Source organism: Doryrhamphus excisus, linkage group LG18 (assembly GCF_037039965.1).
Source record: "Doryrhamphus excisus strain RoL-2023G ecotype Guam linkage group LG18, RoL_Dexc_Guam_v1.1, whole genome shotgun sequence".
In the NCBI taxonomy this organism is placed as follows: domain Eukaryota; kingdom Metazoa; phylum Chordata; class Actinopteri; order Syngnathiformes; family Syngnathidae; genus Doryrhamphus; species Doryrhamphus excisus.
Genome location: NC_136374.1, coordinates 11,629,419 through 11,653,263, shown reverse-complemented (window position 1 = coordinate 11,653,263; position 23,845 = coordinate 11,629,419). Strand labels below are relative to the sequence as shown.

At 40.1% G+C, this 23,845-nt stretch overlaps 3 protein-coding genes across 6 annotated transcripts; all 3 read left to right on the top strand.

Moving 5' to 3' along the window:
• Positions 1–198: 198 nt before the first annotated feature.
• On the top strand, positions 199–11,046 carry itcha (itchy E3 ubiquitin protein ligase a). Of its 2 annotated transcripts, none has more exons than XM_058055388.2 (24): positions 199–345; positions 1,208–1,247; positions 1,336–1,477; positions 1,851–1,975; positions 3,516–3,647; positions 4,195–4,243; positions 4,322–4,476; positions 4,581–4,830; positions 4,909–5,004; positions 5,589–5,763; positions 5,926–5,995; positions 6,071–6,155; positions 6,234–6,362; positions 6,453–6,525; positions 6,613–6,684; positions 6,757–6,845; positions 6,943–7,102; positions 7,190–7,323; positions 7,827–7,967; positions 8,065–8,185; positions 8,264–8,368; positions 8,432–8,528; positions 8,613–8,685; positions 9,412–11,046. In XM_058055388.2, the coding sequence occupies exons 2-24, from the start codon at positions 1,223–1,225 to the stop codon at positions 9,509–9,511; spliced, it is 2,598 nt and encodes an 865-aa protein (XP_057911371.2). In that variant the 5' UTR covers positions 199–345; positions 1,208–1,222; the 3' UTR covers positions 9,512–11,046. The 2 variants fall into 2 exon arrangements, with proteins under 2 accessions (XP_057911371.2, XP_057911368.2); XM_058055385.2 differs by having other exon boundaries at positions 4,322–4,497.
• Positions 11,047–11,299: 253 nt separating this feature from the next.
• pxmp4 (peroxisomal membrane protein 4) lies at positions 11,300–14,991 on the top strand. The gene is made up of 4 exons (XM_058054923.2): positions 11,300–11,476; positions 11,598–11,660; positions 13,117–13,315; positions 13,899–14,991. Exons 1-4 carry the CDS (start codon positions 11,364–11,366, stop codon positions 14,166–14,168), a joined length of 645 nt encoding a protein of 214 aa, XP_057910906.2. The 5' UTR covers positions 11,300–11,363; the 3' UTR covers positions 14,169–14,991.
• Positions 14,992–15,245: 254 nt separating this feature from the next.
• tgm5l (transglutaminase 5, like) lies at positions 15,246–23,812 on the top strand. Of its 3 annotated transcripts, XM_078798565.1 has the most exons (16): positions 15,246–15,640; positions 15,937–16,029; positions 16,127–16,149; positions 16,244–16,431; positions 16,914–17,147; positions 17,983–18,101; positions 18,208–18,336; positions 19,258–19,435; positions 20,573–20,708; positions 21,378–21,481; positions 21,558–21,797; positions 21,865–21,933; positions 22,007–22,207; positions 22,779–22,936; positions 23,231–23,367; positions 23,544–23,812. In XM_078798565.1, exons 4-16 carry the CDS (start codon positions 16,257–16,259, stop codon positions 23,692–23,694), a joined length of 2,031 nt encoding a protein of 676 aa, XP_078654691.1. In that variant the 5' UTR covers positions 15,246–15,640; positions 15,937–16,029; positions 16,127–16,149; positions 16,244–16,256; the 3' UTR covers positions 23,695–23,812. The 3 variants fall into 3 exon arrangements, with proteins under 3 accessions (XP_078654691.1, XP_057910900.2, XP_057910902.2); XM_058054917.2 differs by lacking the exons at positions 15,937–16,029; positions 16,127–16,149; XM_058054919.2 differs by lacking the exons at positions 15,246–15,640; positions 16,127–16,149 and having other exon boundaries at positions 15,781–16,029.
• The last annotated feature ends 33 nt before the right edge of the window (positions 23,813–23,845 follow it).

Here is a 23,845-nt window from a genome sequence, read left to right as displayed (position 1 = left end):
ACGTCAAATTGTAGAACCCTTCAAATTAAAAGTATCATTTTAACAATAACCTGAACTGTTTTCTTTACATTTTAAGATACTGTATAAGAGGTCCTCAAAGAGTTAAACAAATTTAGTATGAGATTTATATATATTCAATTTACCAACAACATACGATCGTTTTCCACTTTACATAGTACTTTGAAAATCCTTCCACCGGAAAAACTGCCATGGTGGCTCTTGCTAGCTAGTATGTGAGGTTCGGTGCTGCAATGATGGCAGACGACAATAATACTTATTACGTGACAACAACATCGGAACAACGTTAGGAAGCCAGTGTGTCTCTTAATCGTCTGTTTGTGTCAGGTACGGTTTTGCGGTGACTTTTGCTCGATAGAAGCTCCTGCGTGCCGGCAATGTTAGCATGAATGTTGCGTTCAATGGTTCTCTAATGGCAACAGTTTGTCGTGCGCAATGTATTCAGGTTAAATTAGTCTAGTGTTGGCTCTTCTTAGCTTGTTAAATAAATTCCCCAACACTTAATATACAATTTTCAAAACCTGTCGTATAGATAACAAAAGGCGACATTTATGTGTGGAGCAGCGGAGAAGCAGACATGTAGACAACGCAAAGCAAGTGACATGTTGGCTAACAAAACACTTTATCTCGTAATTGTTTATTCAATAGACTCTATATGGTACATTAGCTTATATTATATGAGTTTAAGGCCAGAGTGGGATTTTCTCTGTTGTAGAGGCTACCTTCTTGAAATAGCCAAGATTAACTAACCACATCATTACGTAACCTAGCAAAACCTCATATGAGGACAGTGAGAGAACGAGTTCAGTATATTAGGCACACCTTCACACTGTGATCCAATACAAAATGCACTACATCCTTTGAGGAAGAGAATCCGTTTGATTAAATAAACAGTATGTATATTGTAATGGGTGTCTAATGGTTTATGAATTGTTTACACATTGATATTGACAGAAAACAGCAACTTGACTGCCGAATGTTGAGCTCACATTTCACTCTACTGCTTGTTTGTTCGAAAGGAGTGTATGATTCCCAATCCTATTAACCGACAGACTGTCTCTGTTTCTGTCAAACATTAATGAAGTCATATCCCATGCTATTGTCAAGTAAAAAAAAAACAAATTGAATCCAAATATCAAATGAAAACACTGTCCCTAATTGTTTCAAGTTACTGTTTTTTTATGGGCAGTGTTATGGCTGAAACATGAAGGCCCAATTACAAGTCACAGGTAAGTCACCATTAAGGTTACATAGCAGAAAATGACAATTACTTGTAATAAGATTTTGTTTTATATTCCCTTTTCTCTTCCTCCTTAGTACTGTCAGCCAAGCTGAAGGAAAACAAAAAGAACTGGTTTGGTCCCAGTCCGTATGTGGAAATATCCGTTGATGGCCAGTCAAAGCGGACTGAGAAATGCAACAACACACACAGTCCAAAGTGGAAACAGGCACTCACAGTGTAAGTACCCATTTTCAACCCCTACGGATGACTGGATAGAGTCCAACTCTCTCCAGTGGACCATCCACCCTGTACTGTAATATTATGGGTGCACACAAATATTTATGCAGATTATTTGTATAGCTATACAAGAGAGATCAATATAAACTAATACACATGCAAAGCAATACTATTTTATACAAATGTATAACCCACAAGGCATGCTGGGAAGCCCACATGCACACTTCCCCAACAGGACTTGCCCAGCATGCACTGTGGGTTTTAGTTCTATAAAATAGTAATATTTAGAATCCACTGTATAACAAAACAGTACGATGCTCTGTTCTTATTGACATATTTCAATTGATGCCTTTTTATTGACACTTTTTTAAAGGATTGTGACTCCTCTCAGCAAGCTGATATTCCGTGTTTGGAGCCACCAGACGCTCAAGGCAGACATCTTGTTGGGAATAGCCACGCTGGAGATCCGTGAGACGCTGAAGGCAAATGACTTGAAATGTGAGTGTCATGCTCTCCAGTATTTTGTGTTTGAAGGAATATTCCACATGCCACATTTCCACAGAGGTGAAAGAAACAAGCTCAGACTTATCAAATTCAGGATCATATCAAGATTTGTATCATCCCACTGGTTATTTTCTCACCGCCGTGTCTGTCAGCAGTTAATCATTTGCCCTTTGCCAGATGTTGCACACACTTCTTACGTAAGAGTCCTCTGCTTGTTAAGGCAGTGTTTTATTATGCCTTTTGATATAATTAGCCTGAGATAACTCGGCCTGTGGACATGACTCTGCTTGTGTGTGTATGTGCTGTTGTGGAAAATTGCTCTCAACAGTAGGAAGAAGAAATAAAATTGTTTAGACAAAAAAAAATGAGAATTGATAGAAAACGGAGCAGTCCGGTCCAAGTGTCTCATCAGACAGCAAGAGTGAGGCAGAGTTATACTGTCTGAGAGGGAAAAACAGAAACAGCCATGTGTATGCATGTTTTTTCCGAGTTCAAAGTCATAAGCTAATGAAGATCTGCACCCTGTGCACGCCAGTACTTTCGAAAAGGGGAACAGATACACCCTGTCCTTGAATATCCAGCAAGAAGAGTCAAGCAACCATTACCTCTTTTTCTTAGTTTTATGTTCATATAAATGTAAGCACTCAATGCAGTACAAGTGTGTGTGTATATATATATATATATGTATATGTGTGTATGCTAGCAGAAGTGAACATATATTATGTTGTATCTACAGTCGTGGAAGGAAATTATTAGACCACCCTTGTTTCTTCAGTTTATTGATCCTTTTTCATGCCTGGTACAACTAATGCAAGGTACATTTATTTGGACAAAAATCATTGTTACAAAAATACTGTAGCTCAAAAGGGGACCTTAATTGAAAGATGACCTGTTATGTTATGTTACCTGCTAATTTTTTGACCCTTTGTATTGAGTTGTGGACTACTATAGAGCAGATACACACAATAACCCGCACAGAAAATATTAAATAATAATAAATCTACAGATACGGTTTGTCAATCCACCTTTCTTACTTCCAGGAGTGCATAAATTATAGTTAAATCTAAATCTCTATTTGAAAGGATGTATCTCTAGTTTTATCCACAATATATAGTAGCGGCTAGGCATGATATAGGAAGGTTTGAGGTGCTCTAATAAGCATTTACTGTAAGTTCGACTTGACTCACGACTGGGCTGGTCATCTTTTCTGTTGTAGCAAACGTCATCCCGTGGGAGTTTATCATGCTTTGCAAATTTGTCATCATCGGTGAATGTTTCAGGAAGCGATGATGTTGTGAAAATCCTTCTTCAAATGCAGGATGAATTTGGTCATATTAAACTTACCCAGTAGATCGCTTGTTTAGATTGCTTGTTTCTTGGTTTCAGCCTGATATCCGATCAATATCAGATTGGGACACCCGTAAAGCTAATAAATGTTTCAGGAAATGGCATACTGTATTTGGGATTGTATGCAGTATGTAACCAGTATGACATGTTGTGATGCTGTGTGGTCCTTTTTGTGTGTTGTCCTCAGTGTCTGAGGTGGTGCAGACGCTGCAGCTGTGCTCTGACAGAGACTCCCGGGATATTGTGGGCGACCTGTCGGTCTGTCTCGACGGCATGCATGTCGACCCCGAAGCCTTCGCCTCAGCAGACAAAGACCATGGTGAGATGATTCCACCATGCATAGCCAAGTGTTTCATTTTCAGAAGATGACCACGACTTTGGGAATTCATTGAAATTAATTAAAATATATTAAAATATATATCAGTTAGCATGTTAACATGCTAACATTTTTGCATTGTGCATTCCTTGAAAGAATGAGTGCATTCTCAAGAGTGTCCATCAGTGAGTATATGTAATAGTGGTCATGTTTACATTTACATTACATTTCCATACATTTACAGTAATACATAAATATTGAAACAAATCCTGTTACTGGGTTTTCTGATTTGCATTTCTTTATCATTTATTTATTGTTCCAACGGCTCATGCCCCTTACACAATAAAAATGCCTCTATTTTTGTTGGTTCAAATCTTTGATTTCTGCATAAAGAGGCGGAAATTATTGTTTAAAAAAAATCTGATTCATTGATTAATCGAAAAAATAATTGACTAATTAATCGATTGTTAAAATAACCGTTAGTTGCAGCCCTAGTTATATTACTTTAACATACTGTATACTGAACAGTTTCTTTCCCTTATCCTACAAGCTTCTCTGCTCAAGGAAGATGCAAGACAAAATGGGAAAACTGGCAACAGGTGGAGTATACGTTGACTTAAGCAGTTAAATAATTTAGTCAATTTCTTCACTTGCTAAATTTGGTGCAAATATTGCAGGCCAAGCAGAGATTCGTCTCCATCCAGTGACTCTGATGAATGGGTCATTGTACCAGACACTCGCACTGTCAACAGCTCTAGCTCCCCTTCCCAGTCTCCAGGGGGCGCTACTGGTTCTCGTCGCAGTCGACCTACCCGACCTTCTTCCACCCCTGGTAGACCCGCCACCTCACCAAGTAGTACAATGATACATCTAAAGCTATAATAATGCTTTTGCATGAAATGTTCAAAAACACTTTGTTGTCTGTATTTCTTCAAGCTTCTTCCAGCAGTTCCTCTCCAAGCGAGTTAAGTGAGGGTCTCGCATCTGACGGCTCGTCCCAGGCGTCTGCCAGTGGGGTTTCAGATCACCATGAGGACACAGGTACAGGCGGTGCAGCAGCAGCACCAGCAGCGGCACCAGCCGCGAGGCCTCCTGCTGCAAGTGTCCCCAGACCAGTGGCCCCAGCAGCACCAGCCACTGCTGCTTCAAGACCCACACCCTTGAGCACTGGCCCCTTACCACCTGGGTAGAGACATCTCACACTTAAGTTCTTTCCTAAGGTGTCACGTGTAGTCATACTGATGTCATATTATGTTTGGTGTAGCTGGGAGCAGCGTGTGGACCAAAATGGACGCATGTACTTTGTCGATCACATTGAGAAGAGGACAACCTGGGATCGACCGGAGGCTCTGCCTACAGGGTAAGGCTGCACATCACACCTATCCTGTGTTGAAGGGCCTACTGTATATGTTTTAATGACTTAAAATCTCTATTATTATTTAAAAAGTAATAATAGGCTAATTCTAGCCTTGATGCTAGAAATTAGACGGTTCAGAAGTGCTTTTTATAAGCCGTACTGGGAACACACCATTTTTAAAGTCTGTGACTTTAATGCTAATGAGCTGTGTTTGCCCATACCGGTTTCCAACAGGATGCACTATTTTATACCACATACAACAAATATAGGTCAGAAAGTCAAATGATATTGAAAGGTGCCACCCTGGATTGGCTAGCGACCTGTCCAGGGTGTACCTCACCTCTCGCCTGGAGTAGCTGGGATAGGCTCCATCATACCGATGACCGTGGTGAGGATAAGCAATATAGAAGATGGCTGGATCATGCTCGGTTAGCCTATTCACTGAACAAATGCTAGGTGACTAATGAACAGTTGGCATAGCTCCAGGCTTTGTTTTAAGATGTATAGCGAAGCCTGGTTTTACATTTATTTCCAAATGTTATTCTATGTCTATTTTCCAATGTTTTTTCACCCTCCTGTGTCCGCAGATGGGAGCGCAGGGTAGACCCCATGGGCAGGGTGTACTACGTGGACCACATCACCAGGACGACCACGTGGCAGCGCCCCACACAGGAGTCAGTGCGTAATTACGAGGAGTGGCAGCATCAGCGCAGCCAACTGCAAGGAGCCATGCAGCAGTTCAACCAGCGGTTCATTTATGGGGTGAGCTGTGAAACCCATCCATCTTCTATGCCACTTATCCTCACTGAGGATAAGCTGACTTTGAGCCAGAGGTGGTACTGGACTCGGAGCTGTGAAACAAAATAAAAAATTTAGAACAATTTTCAAAGGAGTGTTTATATGTTGTCTTTCATTTTTGTTCAGCTCCAGGACCAGCTTGCAGCCACGTCCAATAAGGAGTTTGACCCCCTGGGACCTCTACCGCACGGCTGGGGTGAATGTCACACCTGGATGTTGCTGGAGTTTTGGAAGTGCGAGTGCATGACTGCAAATATGTATTTAATTTCAGAAAAAAGGACAGACAGCAATGGCAGAGTGTATTTTGTTCATCACCCGACACGGACGACACAATGGGAAGACCCCAGGACACAAGGGTGAGTCTCTGAAATGTTTTGTTCAAACGGGAACTGAAATTTTATTACTTTTTAATGTTTCAATCTTGGGCTGTTCAGGCTGCTCAATGACAAACCTTTGCCCGAGGGCTGGGAGATGAGGTTCACAGTCGATGGCATTCCCTACTTTGTGGATCATAACAGGCGAACCACAACCTACATTGACCCTCGTACGGGGAAATCCTCACTGTAAGTAGTCAGTTGTTTGGTTTGTTTGGTAATTTTGTGTTAAATAGCCAAAGCAGTGTGTGGACAATGTTTCTGTTGTTCTCCCAACAGTGAAAACGGCCCGCAGATTACCTACGTCAGGGACTTTAAAGCCAAAGTGCAATACTTCAGGTTCTGGTGTCAGGTAAGGAAGGTTATATTATGTGCCCATGTACACCCATATACTGTAAATGCAAAATTTAAATCTTATTTCTGTTTTTTTCCTGCACAGCAACTATCAATGCCTCAGCACATCAAGATTTCCGTTTCCAGGAAAACCTTGTTTGAGGATTCATTCCAGCAGGTGATGAAATTAACCCTTCTCGACCTTCTTCTTATCTTGCTGTGCTTAACTGGGTTAATTGCTCTGTTAAAGATTATGAGCTTCCATCCTCAAGATCTGAGACGGAGGCTGTGGATCATTTTCCCTGGAGAGGAAGGTTTGGACTATGGCGGCGTGGCCAGGTAATTTCTAATCAAAATGAAGCATCGCTGTTGTATCCAAATGCTTTTGCAACCTGTTTATTGATTGTGATGATTTGTCTTATGTCTGTGTGTCCAGGGAATGGTTCTTCCTGCTTTCTCACGAAGTGCTGAACCCCATGTACTGTTTGTTTGAGTATGCTGGCAAAGACAACTACTGTCTGCAGATCAACCCAGCCTCCTACATTAACCCGGACCACCTTAAGTATTTCAAGTTCATTGGCCGCTTCATCGCCATGGTAATGATGCTTTAAAATCAGCAAAAATTATGATCAGCTATTGACTGTGGGTTTTTTTTTAATTATCAAACTGCTTTCCATTCCCAGGCCTTGTTCCACGGCAAGTTCATCGACACAGGCTTCTCCTTGCCCTTCTACAAGCGCATCCTGAACAAGCCACTGGCTCTCAAAGACCTGGAGTCGGTGGATCCAGAGTTTTACAACTCTCTTATATGGATCAAGTAAATATTGGGTGGGGGAGAGGGGCACGTAGTAGGTTTTGATCCTTGATAGGTGGATTTGCAGCTGATGGATAAGCGTGTTAAAGAACAAGAAAGCCTGTCTCTAGTTACTGCCTCTTTCCAATTCCAGAAAACAACCCATTCCCTTTGTGGTTTAAGCAACTGGGCTTTTCTATCATTTTTACATGTTTATCATGTATTTATAGATGAGTCAGTTAAGTGAATGGGATGTTTTGTGTGGAAAAAACAGCCTGTTTTCAGAGAGACAATATTTTTTTTCAACTTTGCAAGGTTGTCAATGCTAAATCGGAATTGCAAATGCGGTGATCCACTGTATCTGTAATATTTAATATATCCTATTTATTGCATGCTATTATGAATATTTAGTGTACATCGAATGCAAACTTAATGATCAACTGGCAAAAATGAGTGGGTGATATGTTGGTTTCATTGCATCAAAGGTTGGTTTGATTGTATTTTTTTATTAACTGTGTGTCTTGCAGAGATAATAACATCGAAGAGTGTGGTCTGGAGATGTTCTTCTCAGTCGACAAAGAGATCCTAGGCGAGGTCACCACCCATGAGCTAAAACCAGATGGCGGGAACGTTCAAGTGACTGAGGAAAACAAGGAGGAGTACATCAGGTGCTTCTTCACACACACCCTCACTGTGACATCTGTGACATGCATGTGCTGTGGGGTTCAGGACGTCTTTACCTTGTTTGTGATGTGCTAACATCAGGCTGGTGGCTGAGTGGAGGTTGTCAAGAGGTGTGGAGGAGCAGACCCAGGCCTTCTTTGAGGGATTCAATGAGGTTCTGCCCCAGCAATACCTGCAGTACTTTGATGCTAAGGAATTAGAGGTACCTGAATCCAGTTGTTAACTTGTGAGTCTGAAACTGGTAAAGTGGTGGTCACTTTCTTGCTTCATTGCATTTGAGGTGATGCTGTGTGGGATGCAAGAGATTGACCTTGTGGACTGGCAGAGGAACACCATCTACAGACATTATGCCCGAAGCAGCAAGCAGATTCTTTGGTTCTGGCAGGTTGGTACGGCAGTCAAATCCCGTAACAACTAATGGACCTAATAGACTTTCCCATCTTGGCAGTTTGCAAAGGAGATGGACAATGAGAAGAGGATGAGACTGCTACAGTTTGTCACCGGAACTTGTCGTCTTCCTGTTGGCGGCTTTGCTGACCTTATGGGTGCGTCCCTGCTTCTTGTTATCACAGGACGATAATTCGGTTTACTTTATTTCATGTTACGGCATTTGTTTGGATTAACTATAGGAAGTAACGGGCCGCAGAAGTTCTGCATTGAGAAGGTGGGCAAAGAGAACTGGCTTCCGCGAAGCCACACATGGTATGTCCAATTTATAACCTCCTTAATGGGTTTTAATTGTGTTAAGGGCCCGTATTCTAATATCAATCCATCCATTTTCCACCCTTGTGAGGATAAGCGGTACCTCACGAGGGTTGTGGGGTATGCTGGAGCCTATCCCAGCCATATTATACTATTTTCAGATCATTTTAAAGGTCCCCTAATAGTATAATAGTTGGCCTTGATGTTGGAATTTAGACAGTTTGAAAATTCAAAAACTATTATTTATAATATATTTATAATATATTAATAATATTATATATAATATATATGTTACAATGTTATCTGTTTTCCCTTCTGTGCTGTTTTGTAGCCTTCTTGCCTTCACTGCACTTGCTCATAGTGTACCACTCTCCACACACAACCTAGGTCTGTTACAATGTTAACACTTTTTCTTACAGCCCCTAGTATTCCCAGGCGGTCTCCCATCCATGTACTTACCACGCCCGACCCTTCAATCACTTCAAATTAGTTTGATGCTCATAAATAGACTCTTGGGACACATATTACAACATTTGTTTGTGAGACCATCTTAACATATAAATGTGGTCCTTTCATGCTGAGACATTATTGTGTACCGCTCATATCCACTAGGGGGCATATTTCCATTGCATCTGGCCAATGTTATGCCTTTGGCATTTTGCCTCAGCATTCATAAGTAATTACTGAGAAAGTGATCTATTTTTGTCTCCCTATTGTCCCACCTAGCTTTAATCGTCTGGACCTGCCTCCTTACAAGAGTTACGAGCAGCTGAAGGAGAAGCTCATGTTTGCCATCGAGGAGACAGAAGGCTTTGGACAGGAGTAACCATAGCACCTTTTCCTTATATTTGTCTCTGCAGCCCGGAGCTGCTTTTATTTCTCTGCCACATCGACTGTATGCAATCCCACAGCTGCTTTAAATTCTAAGAGACACTTCCCTGCATTTAGTTAACATAAGAGTGGACAATTCTTCACTCTTTTCACAACATCACGCTTAACGCCGTGCGAGTGTGGAACAGAAGAAGCTCCATCAGGACCTCCCTGTTAAGACTATGCACTCAGATTATATTTTCAGATTATATTTGATTTATATATCTTTTAAAAAGTGATTTATTCAAATGTCTTATTGGACTGATTAATGTAGCAGAGGCTGTCCCTTTTTAAGAACATTTTTCATTTCTTTAACATAGTTTACACATGAACTGTGAAGGGCAAGACAGTGGGATTGTCCCTGACAAAAGCATGTAGTTCTTCCTTGTTTTAAGTGCAATAGTTTTGTAGCTGTACCAACAATAGTTTTGATGACTTCACGAGATAAGTTTTCACTCTTTAGTGCTGATTTTACTCTCTGATTTGAAAACTGGTGCAGGTTTGAAAATCTTTTTAGCGTAACTATTTCAAAAAAGGGCAGTTGTCTCCTGTGTAATATAAATATATTGGACCGTGAGTGTTCCTTTTATCATAAGTGTGAATAATAATGTTAATTGATTACTGATGAAGTGGGAACAATCCTGTGTGATAGATTTGTAAAATACGTCCTATTCCCACTGAGTGGTAGAAAATACATGATACTGGATAGATAATAAAGCTCAATCATGAGATTGAAAGTGACTAATGTAGTGTAAATACAGGTACTGTACGCAGCGGGATAATGTGTTAAACATCTAAATACATAGAATTCACCCAAGTAGTGGTCCCCTTTTATGATTTTGGCTTGGAAGTGGAGCGCTAGCAGGTGACCCTAGTTTTATAGGGAGTGATGTACTGTACTGAATTGAGATTTTAGCAGGAATTTTGGCTTCCAGACATAAAATCTCCAAGTGTGATTTGTCCAAATCAGGTCAAACAATACCTAAAATTGCAAATATGTTATCAATGATAAGGTTCCTAGATTTTGCCTGTGTTCTTGATCACTGAGAGTTTAAAATAACCAGTTACTGATTAAAGAATATGTTATATCGTCATAAAGTGAACCTAATGTAATTCAAATTTGCACAATTCTGAATTATCATTACAGGTGTGAGGCTTGACTATTTATGGCCACAACATTAAGTATGCCTGCAGAATTTGATGACATCTTTCAAGAGATATTTTACCCCTCAGATGCTATGGTTGCTAGAAATGACACAAAATATACTGTGCAAGTAAATATCTCTGTCTGATTCTTGTATTGAATTTCGCTTGACTGTGCCCGGGGACACACAATATTGTGGCTGGTGGTTGTTGCCCATTCAGACCCATTATTAGGGCAAGTGAAATTATTTTTTAATAACAGTTGCATCTCGGTAACATCATTTTATGAACCACTTCACTTGTACATCACCTTTTCTCTCTGGGGTATTTACAATTAAAGAAATAAGAAACTGACTCTCTTGTGATGAATATTTACAGTAAACTGATGTAGGCTGAAGATTAAATGATATTAATTAAACCTCAAACCATAATATTTAAGCCATTAAAGGTGTTTTGTTACTCGAAACGTAACTATTAGTGGGTACAATTGTAATACAGCTAAAAAAAACTTTATTTGTATGTTAAAGCGACACAACATTTTACAATGACGTTGCATAGGCATAAACTTAATGTACACTGTTTCCGGACGGTGCCATTTTGCGGTGGGACACATTTCCAAGACGCGAAAGTGCAGCCGGTATTTGTGTCCCCCTCCGCCCAAAGTCATGGCGGTTTCAGAGCTGTTAAGAACTTTTCTGTACACCGTCAACAACCTGTTACAACAGGAGAAACACAAAGCGACCTTGGCAGTTCTCAAAGGCTTCCGAAATGGCGCCGTGTGAGTCATTTAATTATATGAAATATTATTGTTTAGCGGCGTTTCTTTTTGTATTCTTACAGTATTAAGTGGCCCTGTTTGGAAAAAATGTCGGTTGGCTTTAAGTTGTTGGTGTTTGCAGATACGGAGCCAAAATCAGAGCACCACATGCTTTTGTGATGACCTTTCTATTCCGGAGTGGAAGGTAAGCAAGGTGACTGTAATTCACCTTTTTGACCATAGCTCTAACAGTAATTGTCCACTAACCTATTTGTAATTGTACAACTAAAATATCAAGCTGTTACAACACTTTTAACCAATTGGGAATTGGGGACTGCATGAGAATGGCAACTTTCATTCAAGAAATGATTGAGGGCTTCATGAAAACTGGAGTATAATCCAGAAATAAGGCACAGCAATATTTAGCTTTTTAGAATATGGTATATGTCCATAACCTTTGTCCAAGAGGCAACTGAAGTCTGCATGAACACGGAGAACAAGCAGCCAAGTGAATATAGTAGAGTATAATATTTCAGCATCATGAAATAAGACATAGCAACACAGGGTAAGCTCATGTCAAAATAAAATCAAGTGGCTGCATTGGGCCGAAAGTCATAATACACAGGCTGGGGTCTGGTGTTTTTCAACGAATACACAATGTGTTTGTAAAAGGCTTAGTGCATAGAAGATGGATAGTCACAAAAACAACTTACCAATATAAACAATACATGTATCACATTACTAGACTTAATACAAGGGACTAAACTACATCTTATGTTACAATGAAGCTGCTTTCAAAACATGCAGTATATCAAATGACAACTAAATAAACTTTTCAAAATGATTTCCATGATATATATTTTTATTTCACTTTGAAATGAGGTATAATAGTATTAGATAATGGTGGACATGTGAATTACCAGTTGCATGTGTTTTTTGTGGAGTTGCAACTTTGTAACGTTGTAGTATGCTTCATAAAACTGGTGTGAAAATTAGACTGTTCTCTTGGACAGCGTGGCAGTGTAGTGTTATATTATTTTACGAAGTCACAGCTTTCCATGGTGTAAAAAGTTTCTTTTTGCATTTTATCTCCTAAGCAGAGCGCAGCACAGTGATAAAGAAATGCCGTGTGAGGAATTGGGCCACAGCAGGCAGCAGAGAGAGACACACTGTGAGGGTGTGACTGAATCATGACGCAGCAAAAAACAGTTATTTATCATACTATATATATAATAGAGCAAGCAAACAGTTGGAGCATGTCAGCTATCTATCACGATCACCCGGTCATGCCAAGGTGGAAACTGGAAGTGTGTAGCTGTGTTATGTAATGTTCGATACACATGCATTCCGAACTGTCACCCTTATATCGAACAATTTGATACAGGTACACATTATATTGCATATGTAATAATAATCATAATAATAACAACTAATATTGAATCCCATTTTGCTGAAATTCACTTATTGCGGTCTGGAACCAATTGACAGTGATAAATGAGGGAGGGCCTTTTATAATGTAGTATTCTGCACTTAAATTGCTTGCATTATGGAGACTATATAGTAACACTAATCAAGCATTGTTTTTTATTCAATTTTTAGTCAATTTTTTTATTTTTGCATGTTTGATTCATTCTTTATCTGTTTTGTCTCCTCTCTGACAGTTTGACAGATAAACTCAAGGCTATTTTGAAGGCAACGTACACACACTCCCGCAACCTTGCATTCTTTGTGTTCACGTACAAAGGACTGCAGGCCTTGCAGGAGAAGATCCAGGGGAAGAGTCTGCAATCACACGCCTTTCTGGCCGCCTGTGTCGGAGGATGGTTGGTGTTCGGCGATAACAACAATATCAACAGTCAGGTTTGTTGGTGCTACATTTTTACTCAAAAACAAAAGCGTTCTTGAGTAGACACAAAAAAGTCTCAAGGACCTATGCAGTTAAAAACCTTTTGGATTGAACCATTTTGAGGCATCATACAAAATCAAACTTGTCCTTTTTGTTTCATCTGATTACTACCCAATTTGAACCATGTAAATATTTTGAGTTTTTGCTTCCTAGTGTGTGGATGGAGTATGCCGGCAAAATTTGAGTTCACAATTGACTGAAAAACGTGAAATAGGTTAACAAATAGGTAATGAAGAACCCACCTGAAGAGATTCATGCGCATAATTAATGCCAGCATTTCCTTGTGGTGACAAAAAAATGTAAATGTCAATGCAATAAACCATATAAAGGTGAAAATTATATTGCTTTCAAATTAATTCAGCTTATGTGAAATAGGACATGTGAACTTGCGGTCATGAAACTTTACTGCAGATCACCACATCTGTTTCAAAATGTATTTTGCAACCCAAACCTGAACCATACCGCTTATCCAAGTTGACTACAGTGGCGCCCCCTACTGGCAGAAAGATTTACTTTTTTTTTTTCCCACTACTCTAGATCAACATGTACTTGCTGTCCAGGATTCTATTTGCCTTGTCCCGGCTGGCCGTGGAGAAAGGCGTGATACCCCAGCCAAAACACGACCCTTTTCCGCTGTTCGCCACACTGGTGTGGGGTGTGGTCTTATGGCTCTTTGAGTATCACCCGCATACCCTCCAACCCTCGCTGCAGTCATCCATGAACTACCTCTACCATGACAGCAACGTGTGGCACGACATCTCTGACTTCCTCATTTATAACAAGCCTAGGACTTCTGCTAGCAAATGAAGACCTTTTTTGCTTCCTTTATGGACCGGTACGCTTGAATAAACACTGGATTTCTTGTGATGACATTTTCCCAGAAGAAATAAGTGGAATAGATTTAGTCAAACCCAGGGGTCAAACCTTTGCCATCATGAAACTTTTAAGTCCTGTACATGTAATGTTTTTAAGAAACATGTTTGCTTATTAGCATGTAGGCCACACAGTCAGGAGATTGGGAAGACATCCCTGTGTGGAGTTTGCATGTTCTCCCCGTGCATGCGTGGGTTTTCTCCGGGTACTCCGGTTTCCTCTCACATTTCAAAAACATGCTAGGTTAATTGGCGACTCCAAATTGTCCATAGGTATGAATGTGAGTGTGAATGGTTGTTTGTCTATATGTGCCCTGTGATTGGCTGGCGACCAGTCCAGGGTGTACCCCGCCCGAAGACAGCTGGGATAGCCTCCATCATACCCCCGCGACCTTGATGAGGATAAGTAGCATAGAAAATGAATGGATGGATTTTTGCTTATTTAATTGTGGTGTAATAGAAAAATAAGTGATACTTACCTGTAATCATAATGCACTGCTTTTGTCTTATTCTCATCATTGTCCTTATTTTTTTCAGTGTTCAGTGACTTGTTTATAATCTAAAGAAGCCAACAAAAAATCAATATCATCTTAGCACAATTATTATAATTTTTTAAACCATATTTTCCATGGAACCTTAGCTCAAATTCCCAGTGATTTGACTCCTGACCCATTTGTACTCCCAAGTTGGTTGACTTTCAAGTTGTCCTAGATTCAAGGCAAAATGTCCAATTGTAAATTCTATAAAAAGAATTCACTTGTTCCAGCCTTAAACTGGTATTTTTTGGATGCTCACTAAGCTGAAGTCTCGCAAGATGTGCTGAAATCTCACAAGTTTTGTAGGACTTCAACATTCAATTTTAGAACATTAAATATTTGCTCCAATTCCAAGCGGTATGACTCCTGAGCCATTTGAGTTCCAGGTTGGTTGACTTTTAGGTGTTTCTCATTGCAAATAATGTAAAGTGAATTGATTAGTTCCAGATTCAAACAGGTATTCTTTGGATGCCCGCTGAAGTCTACCAAGATGTGCTGAAATCTAACACGTGATTTAATTTTTGTTTGACTTTTAAGGCATATTTTTCTAAAAATTGGTCGGCATTCCAAATCATGCCACTTTTAGATGTTTTTTTGGATATTCCCATGTATGACATCAAATGGAGTCAAATAACAGCAGCGTATATGACTTAAAAAGATGTAGAAAAGCTATCATTTATGCATTCTGTACAGTTGATGCAGTGGGTGAGTGTGATTACCACTTGACTTTAACAGGTCTGCTGACTCAGACTCCACTTCTGTAGTATCTCCTATGCAGGTTTGGATGCCATGATGGTGAGCAGAATCCAGAAACCCTGCATTGTGAACATGTCCTCGGCACACTGCTCAGACATTACTTGCACCAAAACAGGTACTACATGTGTCATAAATGTGTAATGATGTTGATTTAGGCTACAGTCTATCAAATTGTATTAATGATGCCATTACTGAAAGTTTGCATTGTTTAAATACATGGTTAATTATCAATAGATGTATTATTATTTTGTATGTTGACAATTTGTTTTGGTCAGTAAATAATCCATTTTATCAACATGTACACTATAACTATTTCATACTAAGTTCAGAGCTAGTGGATACTTCATCCGACCACCTCTTTTACTCATTTTCTGCTCCATGGATACTACACTCTGCTCCATTTATTTTCAGTGTATCATAATCCTATTGAGTTCTATTGTCCTTGGCGATTACTCCCACATACCAATGACGTGTTGGCCCTCCAGCTACATGACAAATAAAGAGGTGTGTCCACATTGTTACTTGCATGCGTGCATGATTCCAATACTTAACCTAGAAAACTAGATCATATTTTCATACTGTGGCAATTTTAATGCTTCAGGAGGGTGTGGCCTAAAAGCAGAGGTGTGTATATATAGAACGTACACGTGAGACACAGTACATCTCTTTGTTTCTCTTTGTAGTCTTGCAAGAGTTTCATCCTTTCGTCTTTCTCCAGAACAGATTTCAGCATGCAACAAGTCAACTTGGAAATTTCCGAGAATCTGGAACGACACCGGACAGATGGCTTCAGCGGCTCCAATGCTCTGGTGGTCCGAAGAGGAGAGCTGTTCAGAGTCAGCATGCAGCTAAAGGCTCGACCTTTTGACCCCCGCACAGACACTCTCAGGATCAAAATCATGCTCGGTAAAGACTCCTTAAGCCCAGATAATGGTTTTACATTATTATACTATAACAACTTTAACAAAACCTTTGTTAAGAAATATTCTTAGTCCAACCTCTTGAACCACTCCTCTATTATTGTATTGTAGTTAGGCATACATTACCACTGATGGTTTATTTTCTTATGATTTGTATATATTTGTTATTTACATTTTTCATTCATAATATACAATAGTGGTAATCAATACTGCAAATTGAGTTACAAGTCACTATGAGTGACACAACAATAAAAATCACAGATATATGAAAAGAAAAATATCAATCTCATTAGGCTGGTATTGAGACGATACTTATACTGATACCCTTGATATCGATACTACCAATATTTGGTTTGCTCACTCACATTTATATACTGTAAAGATATCTTAAATATCTAGAAAACACTAAATTAAATCAATTTGTAATGATAATAATCATGATATAAAGTGTTTTGCTTCTCTCCACAGGCCGCCTGTACGTGATCATGCCGGTCACTTTTTCCGCAAAGTTTTCTCTCTCCCGTTGGGCGGCCTTCATGGACTCCGAGAGCCTAAACCCGAACAACCCTTCAATATTCATCTCGGCTCCCTCCTCGGCCTCGGTGGGATGCTACAGATTTAAGCTGAGCGTGTTCACTCAAGACACGATGAAGGTTTGCGCTGTCGGCAAATTCATTCTGCTCTGCAACCCCTGGTGTCGTGGTGAGTGGGAGTAGCCAGAAAATGTTATTTGGGGTGCTTATTTATTCCACGCTTTTGTTCTTGTTGCATTTTAAACAAAATTCTGGCAATTTTTTGTGTACTTTTTGTGTAGTGGTGTTATTAATAGTAGAAAAATATGCACATTTGCATCTTTTTTCCAGATTTGCACCAATATTTAATAGGCAATTTAGAGGTGTGGGCAAGCGGACAATAATATCCATCCATCCATTTTCTATACCGCTTATCCTCACTGGGGTTGTGCTGGAGCCTATCCCAGCTGACTTTGGGGTACACCCTGGACTGGTCGCCAGCCAATCACAGGGCACATATAGACAAACAACCATTCACACTCACATTCATACCTATGGACAATTTGGCCTAGCATGTTTTTGGAATGTGGGAGGAACCCAGAGAAAACCCACGCATGCATGGGGAGAACATGCACACTCCGCACAAATATTATTATTATTATTATTATTATTATTATTATTATTATTATTATTATTATTATTATTATTATTATTATTATTATTATTATTATTATTATTATTATTATTATTATTTTATAATAGTTATAATTTAAAAATAATGTAATATTATATATTCTATAATTATATAATAGTAGTTATAATATATTGTTATAATTTTATAATTTGTATTATAGTTATAATATATTACAATGCAGTAATAATAGTAGTAATAATTAGATTATTATTATTGTATAAAATCCAATGTGCATGGTAAAAACAAAATGCTTACCAAAATAATACAGTGGACATAAGGTGTATAAAAATGAGGTGTAAATGACAAATCAACAAAAGTGTGTTGAATCCAGGCGATGCAGTCTACATTCCTTTTGAAGACCAGAGAGAGGAATACACCCAGAATGACTCCTGTTTGCTCTTCATGGGGACGTCCACAAACCTTGTGTCCAGACCGTGGTCTTTAGACCAGGTATGAAGACCAAAAAATAAAAAAATAAAAACATTGTGTAAGGAGTCACACTCACGTGCCACTTACACTTACAGCAATTCTTTCATATCTCTCTTTGTAAAAAAAGTTTGAACCCGATGTTCTGGAGGCGTGTCTCAACCTGCTGAATGTCAGCCCTCAGCACAAACACAATAGAAGGGCAGACTACCTGAACCGGAGCAACCCAGTCTACATCAGCCGAGTGGTGTCTGCCATGGTGAGAAACAAACACACCATGTACACTTTGAATCATTGGGACTGACACACACGTCACTGCAGCCCATAAAACCACAATGATGTCTTGGGAGAAACCTGGCAAGCAAACTGCTTTTTAAACTGTCAGCAAAACAACATCGGTTTGTTATTGACGTAAGAAACAGCTATTTATTTTCCTCACGTGTGCATTTTACATTGAATTACAAAGGAGTGATTCCAAACCAGCCGGAGAACTTCAGAAGAGGTGCAGAAGATTGAGGAAAAAAAAGGCCACTTTTTTTTTTAACATGTTCAGCTAAGTTAATCGATAGTAAACAAAAAATAGATGTATTTTAAAGTGGAGACAGAAAACTCCAGAAAATAAGGTGCAGAAAATCAGTTTGTTAATGAGGGCGATTTACACATATAGTTAAAGGAGCTGCAGCACTTTGACCAAAAAAATTATTTTACAAAATAAATCAGGTTACATGCGGTTCTGTCAGCCGTTTCTCCCTGTCCTTCCCCAACTGTGTGAGACAGGAGAGGCCTTTGTCTCAAGTTGCCAAGGAAACAGAATAGTGGACTTTGGACTAATTGATTGTGATTCTTTATTGACATATGACTATATTGACAGTTACTATGGTACCCATTATGTCATTGTATGGTCATATCACCTCGTACTTCGGTATGTGACACAAAAACAAAAAAATACAAAATAAAAAAAATGTACAAAAAAAATCTTAAATTATATTAGGAAAGCAGGAAGTGAACAAATGTAACAGTTACTGATTGTAAAAGTACCAGATGGAAGGGGTAGGATTTAATAAGCTTTGCTTCTTCCTACTCCTTTTGGACATGTGGAACTGTGAACTGATTATGTGATGCATTCAATTGTAATCTGATGCATGTTCAAATGAAATAAAACCATTACCATTCTACCTAGATCAACTGCGAGGACGACCGTGGAGTGCTGAAGGGCAACTGGTCAGGCGACTTCAGCGACGGAGTCCATCCATCCATGTGGACCGGGAGTGGCGACATCTTGAGGGGTTGGGCTCAGTCTGGTTACCACCCTGTCAAGTACGGCCAGTGCTGGGTGTATGCCGCCGTTATGTGCACGGGTGATTGTAACATCGATAATGACGATACTATGGGCTCTAATTTCGGTGGAACCGCCGTGCACCACGCCTATGTTGCAACAACGGGGTGTGGCCAGTGCACTTTGCAAATTTTATGAGCGGCGTAGTCTGGCGCAGCGCTGTGCACTCATGTCCAGGAGTAGAGAAGGCGTGAGAGGGTTTAACCAATCAAATGAACACCTCTCATTGCCTTAAAATGTGCTGGACTGGACTGGCCACCATGCGCGTCATTCACCACATACGCCACATTAATCCAACCATCTTGCTTGTTTTCCACCAACATTCCTGCTCCACATTGCCAAATAGGAGAACCTTTGATGGATTTGCGGTATCTCCTCCTAATTCCCCTTGAGAAAAAATGTATAGTAAAAAAATATATTCTAAAGCCATTTTTATTGTCCACATTAATTGTTGTTTTTAGTTGTTGTTAATTATTAGTTGTCCATTGGGTCACGGTGGCGATCTGGCGTGCATCCAGCACAACCATGGAGATGCGAGTGGAAATGTCTTTTCACTTCTAAAATGCTGATTTTGGGGGACAACCCATTTATTTAGTGAGGCATTGTCCCCCATCCCGTCCCAGTGTAGAGTCTGACCCGGTTGGCATCATACTTTCAACTGCCGTCAGTTCGCTTTATGCGTGACGTCTCAGATGTGATGGGACAATTAAAAAAATAAATAAATAATACACGCTGGTTCATTAAATTACATTAAATAGTAGTTGCTGTCATTGTTTCTTCCAATCTGAATAATCTGCTTGTGACACTGTGCGCCTGCCAGCCAAATTAACATTATGCAGGCTGCGCTTCACCTGCGCCCCGAAAAGACCAAGTCAGAGCTGGCGTGCTTTCTCCGCACCTTTGGGAGGCTGTTTTGTCACGAAATCTTCACTGCGCCAAGGTGAAAATGTGGACACCTCTCCCGGTGCGCCGCCACACCCATCTCAACGCTGCTCACAGTGGTGCGCTTGACCAAATTACCACTGTGCCAGCTGCGCCACGCTCCGCCACCTCACGCTGCGTCACGAAATTAGAGCCCTGTAAGTTTCTGCCATATGATAGAAAGATTAACACACCCTCCCCTTCCTCTCTCTTTTTGATTTTGCAATCACACCTTCAGTCATGCGAGTCCTTGGCATTCCTTGTCGTATCGTCACCAACTTCAACTCGGCTCACGACACCAATGGTAACCTGGTCATTGAGGAGTTCTACAGCGAAACAGGCCAGAAGCTGAAGAGCACCAAAGACTCCATTTGGTTAGTAGGAAGTGATGGGAAGAAACCAGTAGCCTCTTTTATAGGGACATAATAGGGAATATGTTGGGTCAAGGTTATTTTTAGGGTTATTTAAGGAGTAGGGTTTGACTTTGGGATTAAGATTAGGGGTTAGATTTAGGGTTGGTGTTAAGGTTTCACAGTTGGGTACGGGTTAAAGGTTAATCTCGTAATTTGGTACCACAAAACATACATTTTTTGTGTTCTTTACAGTTTAAACTAACGTGATAATGACTAAACCACCATATGGTTTGGTGGAAATGGATCTTGGATGGTGGGTTACCTTCCCCACTGGTAGGGTTATTGTTATGGTTTCATTTTTTCCAAACATACATACATCTTACAGTGAATGCTTCATGTTATAGTTCACAATTTCACATGTCCGAAAAGGAGTAGAAAGAAGCAGATTTTTTTTTAATCCTACCTGCTCTCTATATGACATCAATTATATATTCAGATTAGGGGTTGTCATTCGGGGTTGGGCTTCGGATTTAGGGTTCGATCTCACTGCACCCCTTTGGTGGAAACAAGACTACCTGGCACTCTCTTGTTGGGATACCAACCTTAGTGGAAGCTAGACACTGCAGGTCATCATCAGCTGTCATATTTATCCTCATTGTCTGCTCGTTACATATTGACACCCCAAAACAGGAACTTCCACGTGTGGGTGGAGTGTTGGATGACCCGGCAGGATTTGGGAGGTGGCATGGACGGCTGGCAGGTTCTAGATCCCACCCCTCAGGAGAGAAGCCGGGGTCTGTCTTGCTTCTTATCTTGTTTTTATCCCCATCATCTCCTTAAAATAAACCATCCTATTTGTGCTTCTTCCAGGGGTGTTCTGTTGCGGTCCTGCGCCCACCAAGGCCATCAAGGAGCGACGCGTGGATCTGTTCTATGATATTCCCTTTGTGTATGCCGAGGTGAATGCCGATGTCCACACGTTGGTGATGAGCCAGGGTCGGGTCGTGAGCCGCAGTGTGGACACAGACAGGGTGGGACCGCTCATCTGTACTAAAGCTGTGGGCCTCCCCAGACTGCAGAACATCACCGGAGACTATAAACATATAAAAAGTACGAGATATGGCTTTCAACAGCTGTTTGCGTTCTGGAATAAACATGTCTTTGTCTTCTAAAACAGGCCTGACGTCAACAGTGTCATCAAACAGGTCCTCCACGTCCGAGACCTCAACACTAAGGAGGGGCACAAGTAAGAGCCGTCACCTCAAAGTCATCATCTGCTTCAAGATCTCCTCTCTGGATGCTCTTTCTGCTCTCCACAGAAAGGATGGCTGCCTTTCTGACGCTGGATAAAACCCCTGTGGCCGGGGCAACCCTCCTCTTCACTTTGAAGGTCATCAACAAGCAAAGCGTGGCTAAGATGATAAAGGTCCACCTCAATGCTCAAACCAAAGAGTACAACCACAGCCCCTCTGAGACTTTTTGGGAGGCCCACTGCAAGATCCAGTTGGCACCCTTGGAAGGTAAGCCAATGCAGTAATTAGTTATTACAATGGAACATCAGTGGTTAAACACAATTGGTGGAAATGAGGCAGCCATTTATTTTTGGGAATTGCTATAAGATTATTTTAATTTTAATTTTAATTTTAATTTTAATTTTAATTTTTATTTTTATTTTTATTTTTATTTTTATTTTTATTTTTATTTTTATTTTTATTTTTATTTTTATTTTTATTTTTATTTTTATTTTTATTGTTATTGTTATTGTTATTGTTATTGTTATTTTTATTGTTATTGTTATTGTTATTGTTATTGTTATTGTTATTTTTATTGTTATTTTTATTTTTATTGTTATTTTTATTTATTTATTTTTTTAAGGTATGAAATATTCCTGCCAAGGAGGGTACCAAAGAAGTTTAGGGGAGGCACAACAGAGTGCTGAGCTTGTAAAAACAAAACAAAACAGTAAATAAGATATCAAATAAAACTAAAATAATGTAAAATTGCCCAACCTTTGAAGACACCATTTTTGTCTTCATTTTTGGCTCTTTCGTCAAGACCGTACCAAGTCCTTATGCATGTGTGTTGGTTTAGTCAAGGTCCTGAAGCAGCAGATCCTCCCGCCCCAATACGAGGACCTGGTGGGGGATGATTTAGTCAACCTGGCAGCAGTTGTGGAGGACATGGTCAGTCAGGAACGCGTGCTGGCTTTTGAGGAGTTCAACATCGCCAGTCCGCAGCTTGTCATCAAGGTATAACGTAGCCGAGTACACACACGGGACACAACATTAGGTACACCCGCACAAAGGAAAGCACAAGGAAGTATTCATTTTACAAAATGTTAATAATTTTGGTGTTTCCATAATGGATGGGTGAGTGTGTATTTGAGTGTTTTTTGTTTGTATTTATGTATATATTAATTTATTTAAGTCAAGGCATTGTTTGTGATTGCAGCTCCTGTTCTGGAGTGCCGGGCTACACCCAATGAAGAGGATGAGTGTATATCAAGCATTCATTCTAATGACGGTCATGCGTTTCTCACTCAGATTGAAGACGAAGAGAACGTGGTGTTGAACAAAGAACAGGCAGCCAGCGTGACCTTTGCCAACCCCTTTTCTCATCCTGTAAGCGGCCTGCTGAACGTGTCTGGAGGCGGCCTCGTCAAAGGTCATGCTAACTTCAGGTAAAAAAAAGTTCACATTTCCTCATTCTTTCAGCTTGGTTGTGGCCATAATAAGAATCCACCCTGTCTAGACTTCAAGGAAGTGAAGCCACACACGTGATTATTAACAATCTATTGTTCTGCTTCCATACAGTTTGAGTTGAGTAGAGTTTAATAGCGCTTCTCCTTACCTGCAGGATGTTTCCGTTACGTCCAGGAGGAATAGGAGAGCAACGCATCAACTTCCTCCCCAGCAAAACGGGAACAAAGATGCTTCAGGCTTCCCTTGTGCTCTCTAATAAGACCACCGTTAGGGGATTCAAGATGGTGACCGTCCGCCGTGTTTAGGCCTCACTTTTGTTGATTGTCCCTTTCAAATGTGAATTTACAACTTGTACATATGAAACTGAGCTTTATGATTGCCTCAAAGTGATATTTTGATTCAGAATTAAATATTTGTGAATTATGCCCACCATTTTTGTTGTTTCTACTAAAACTA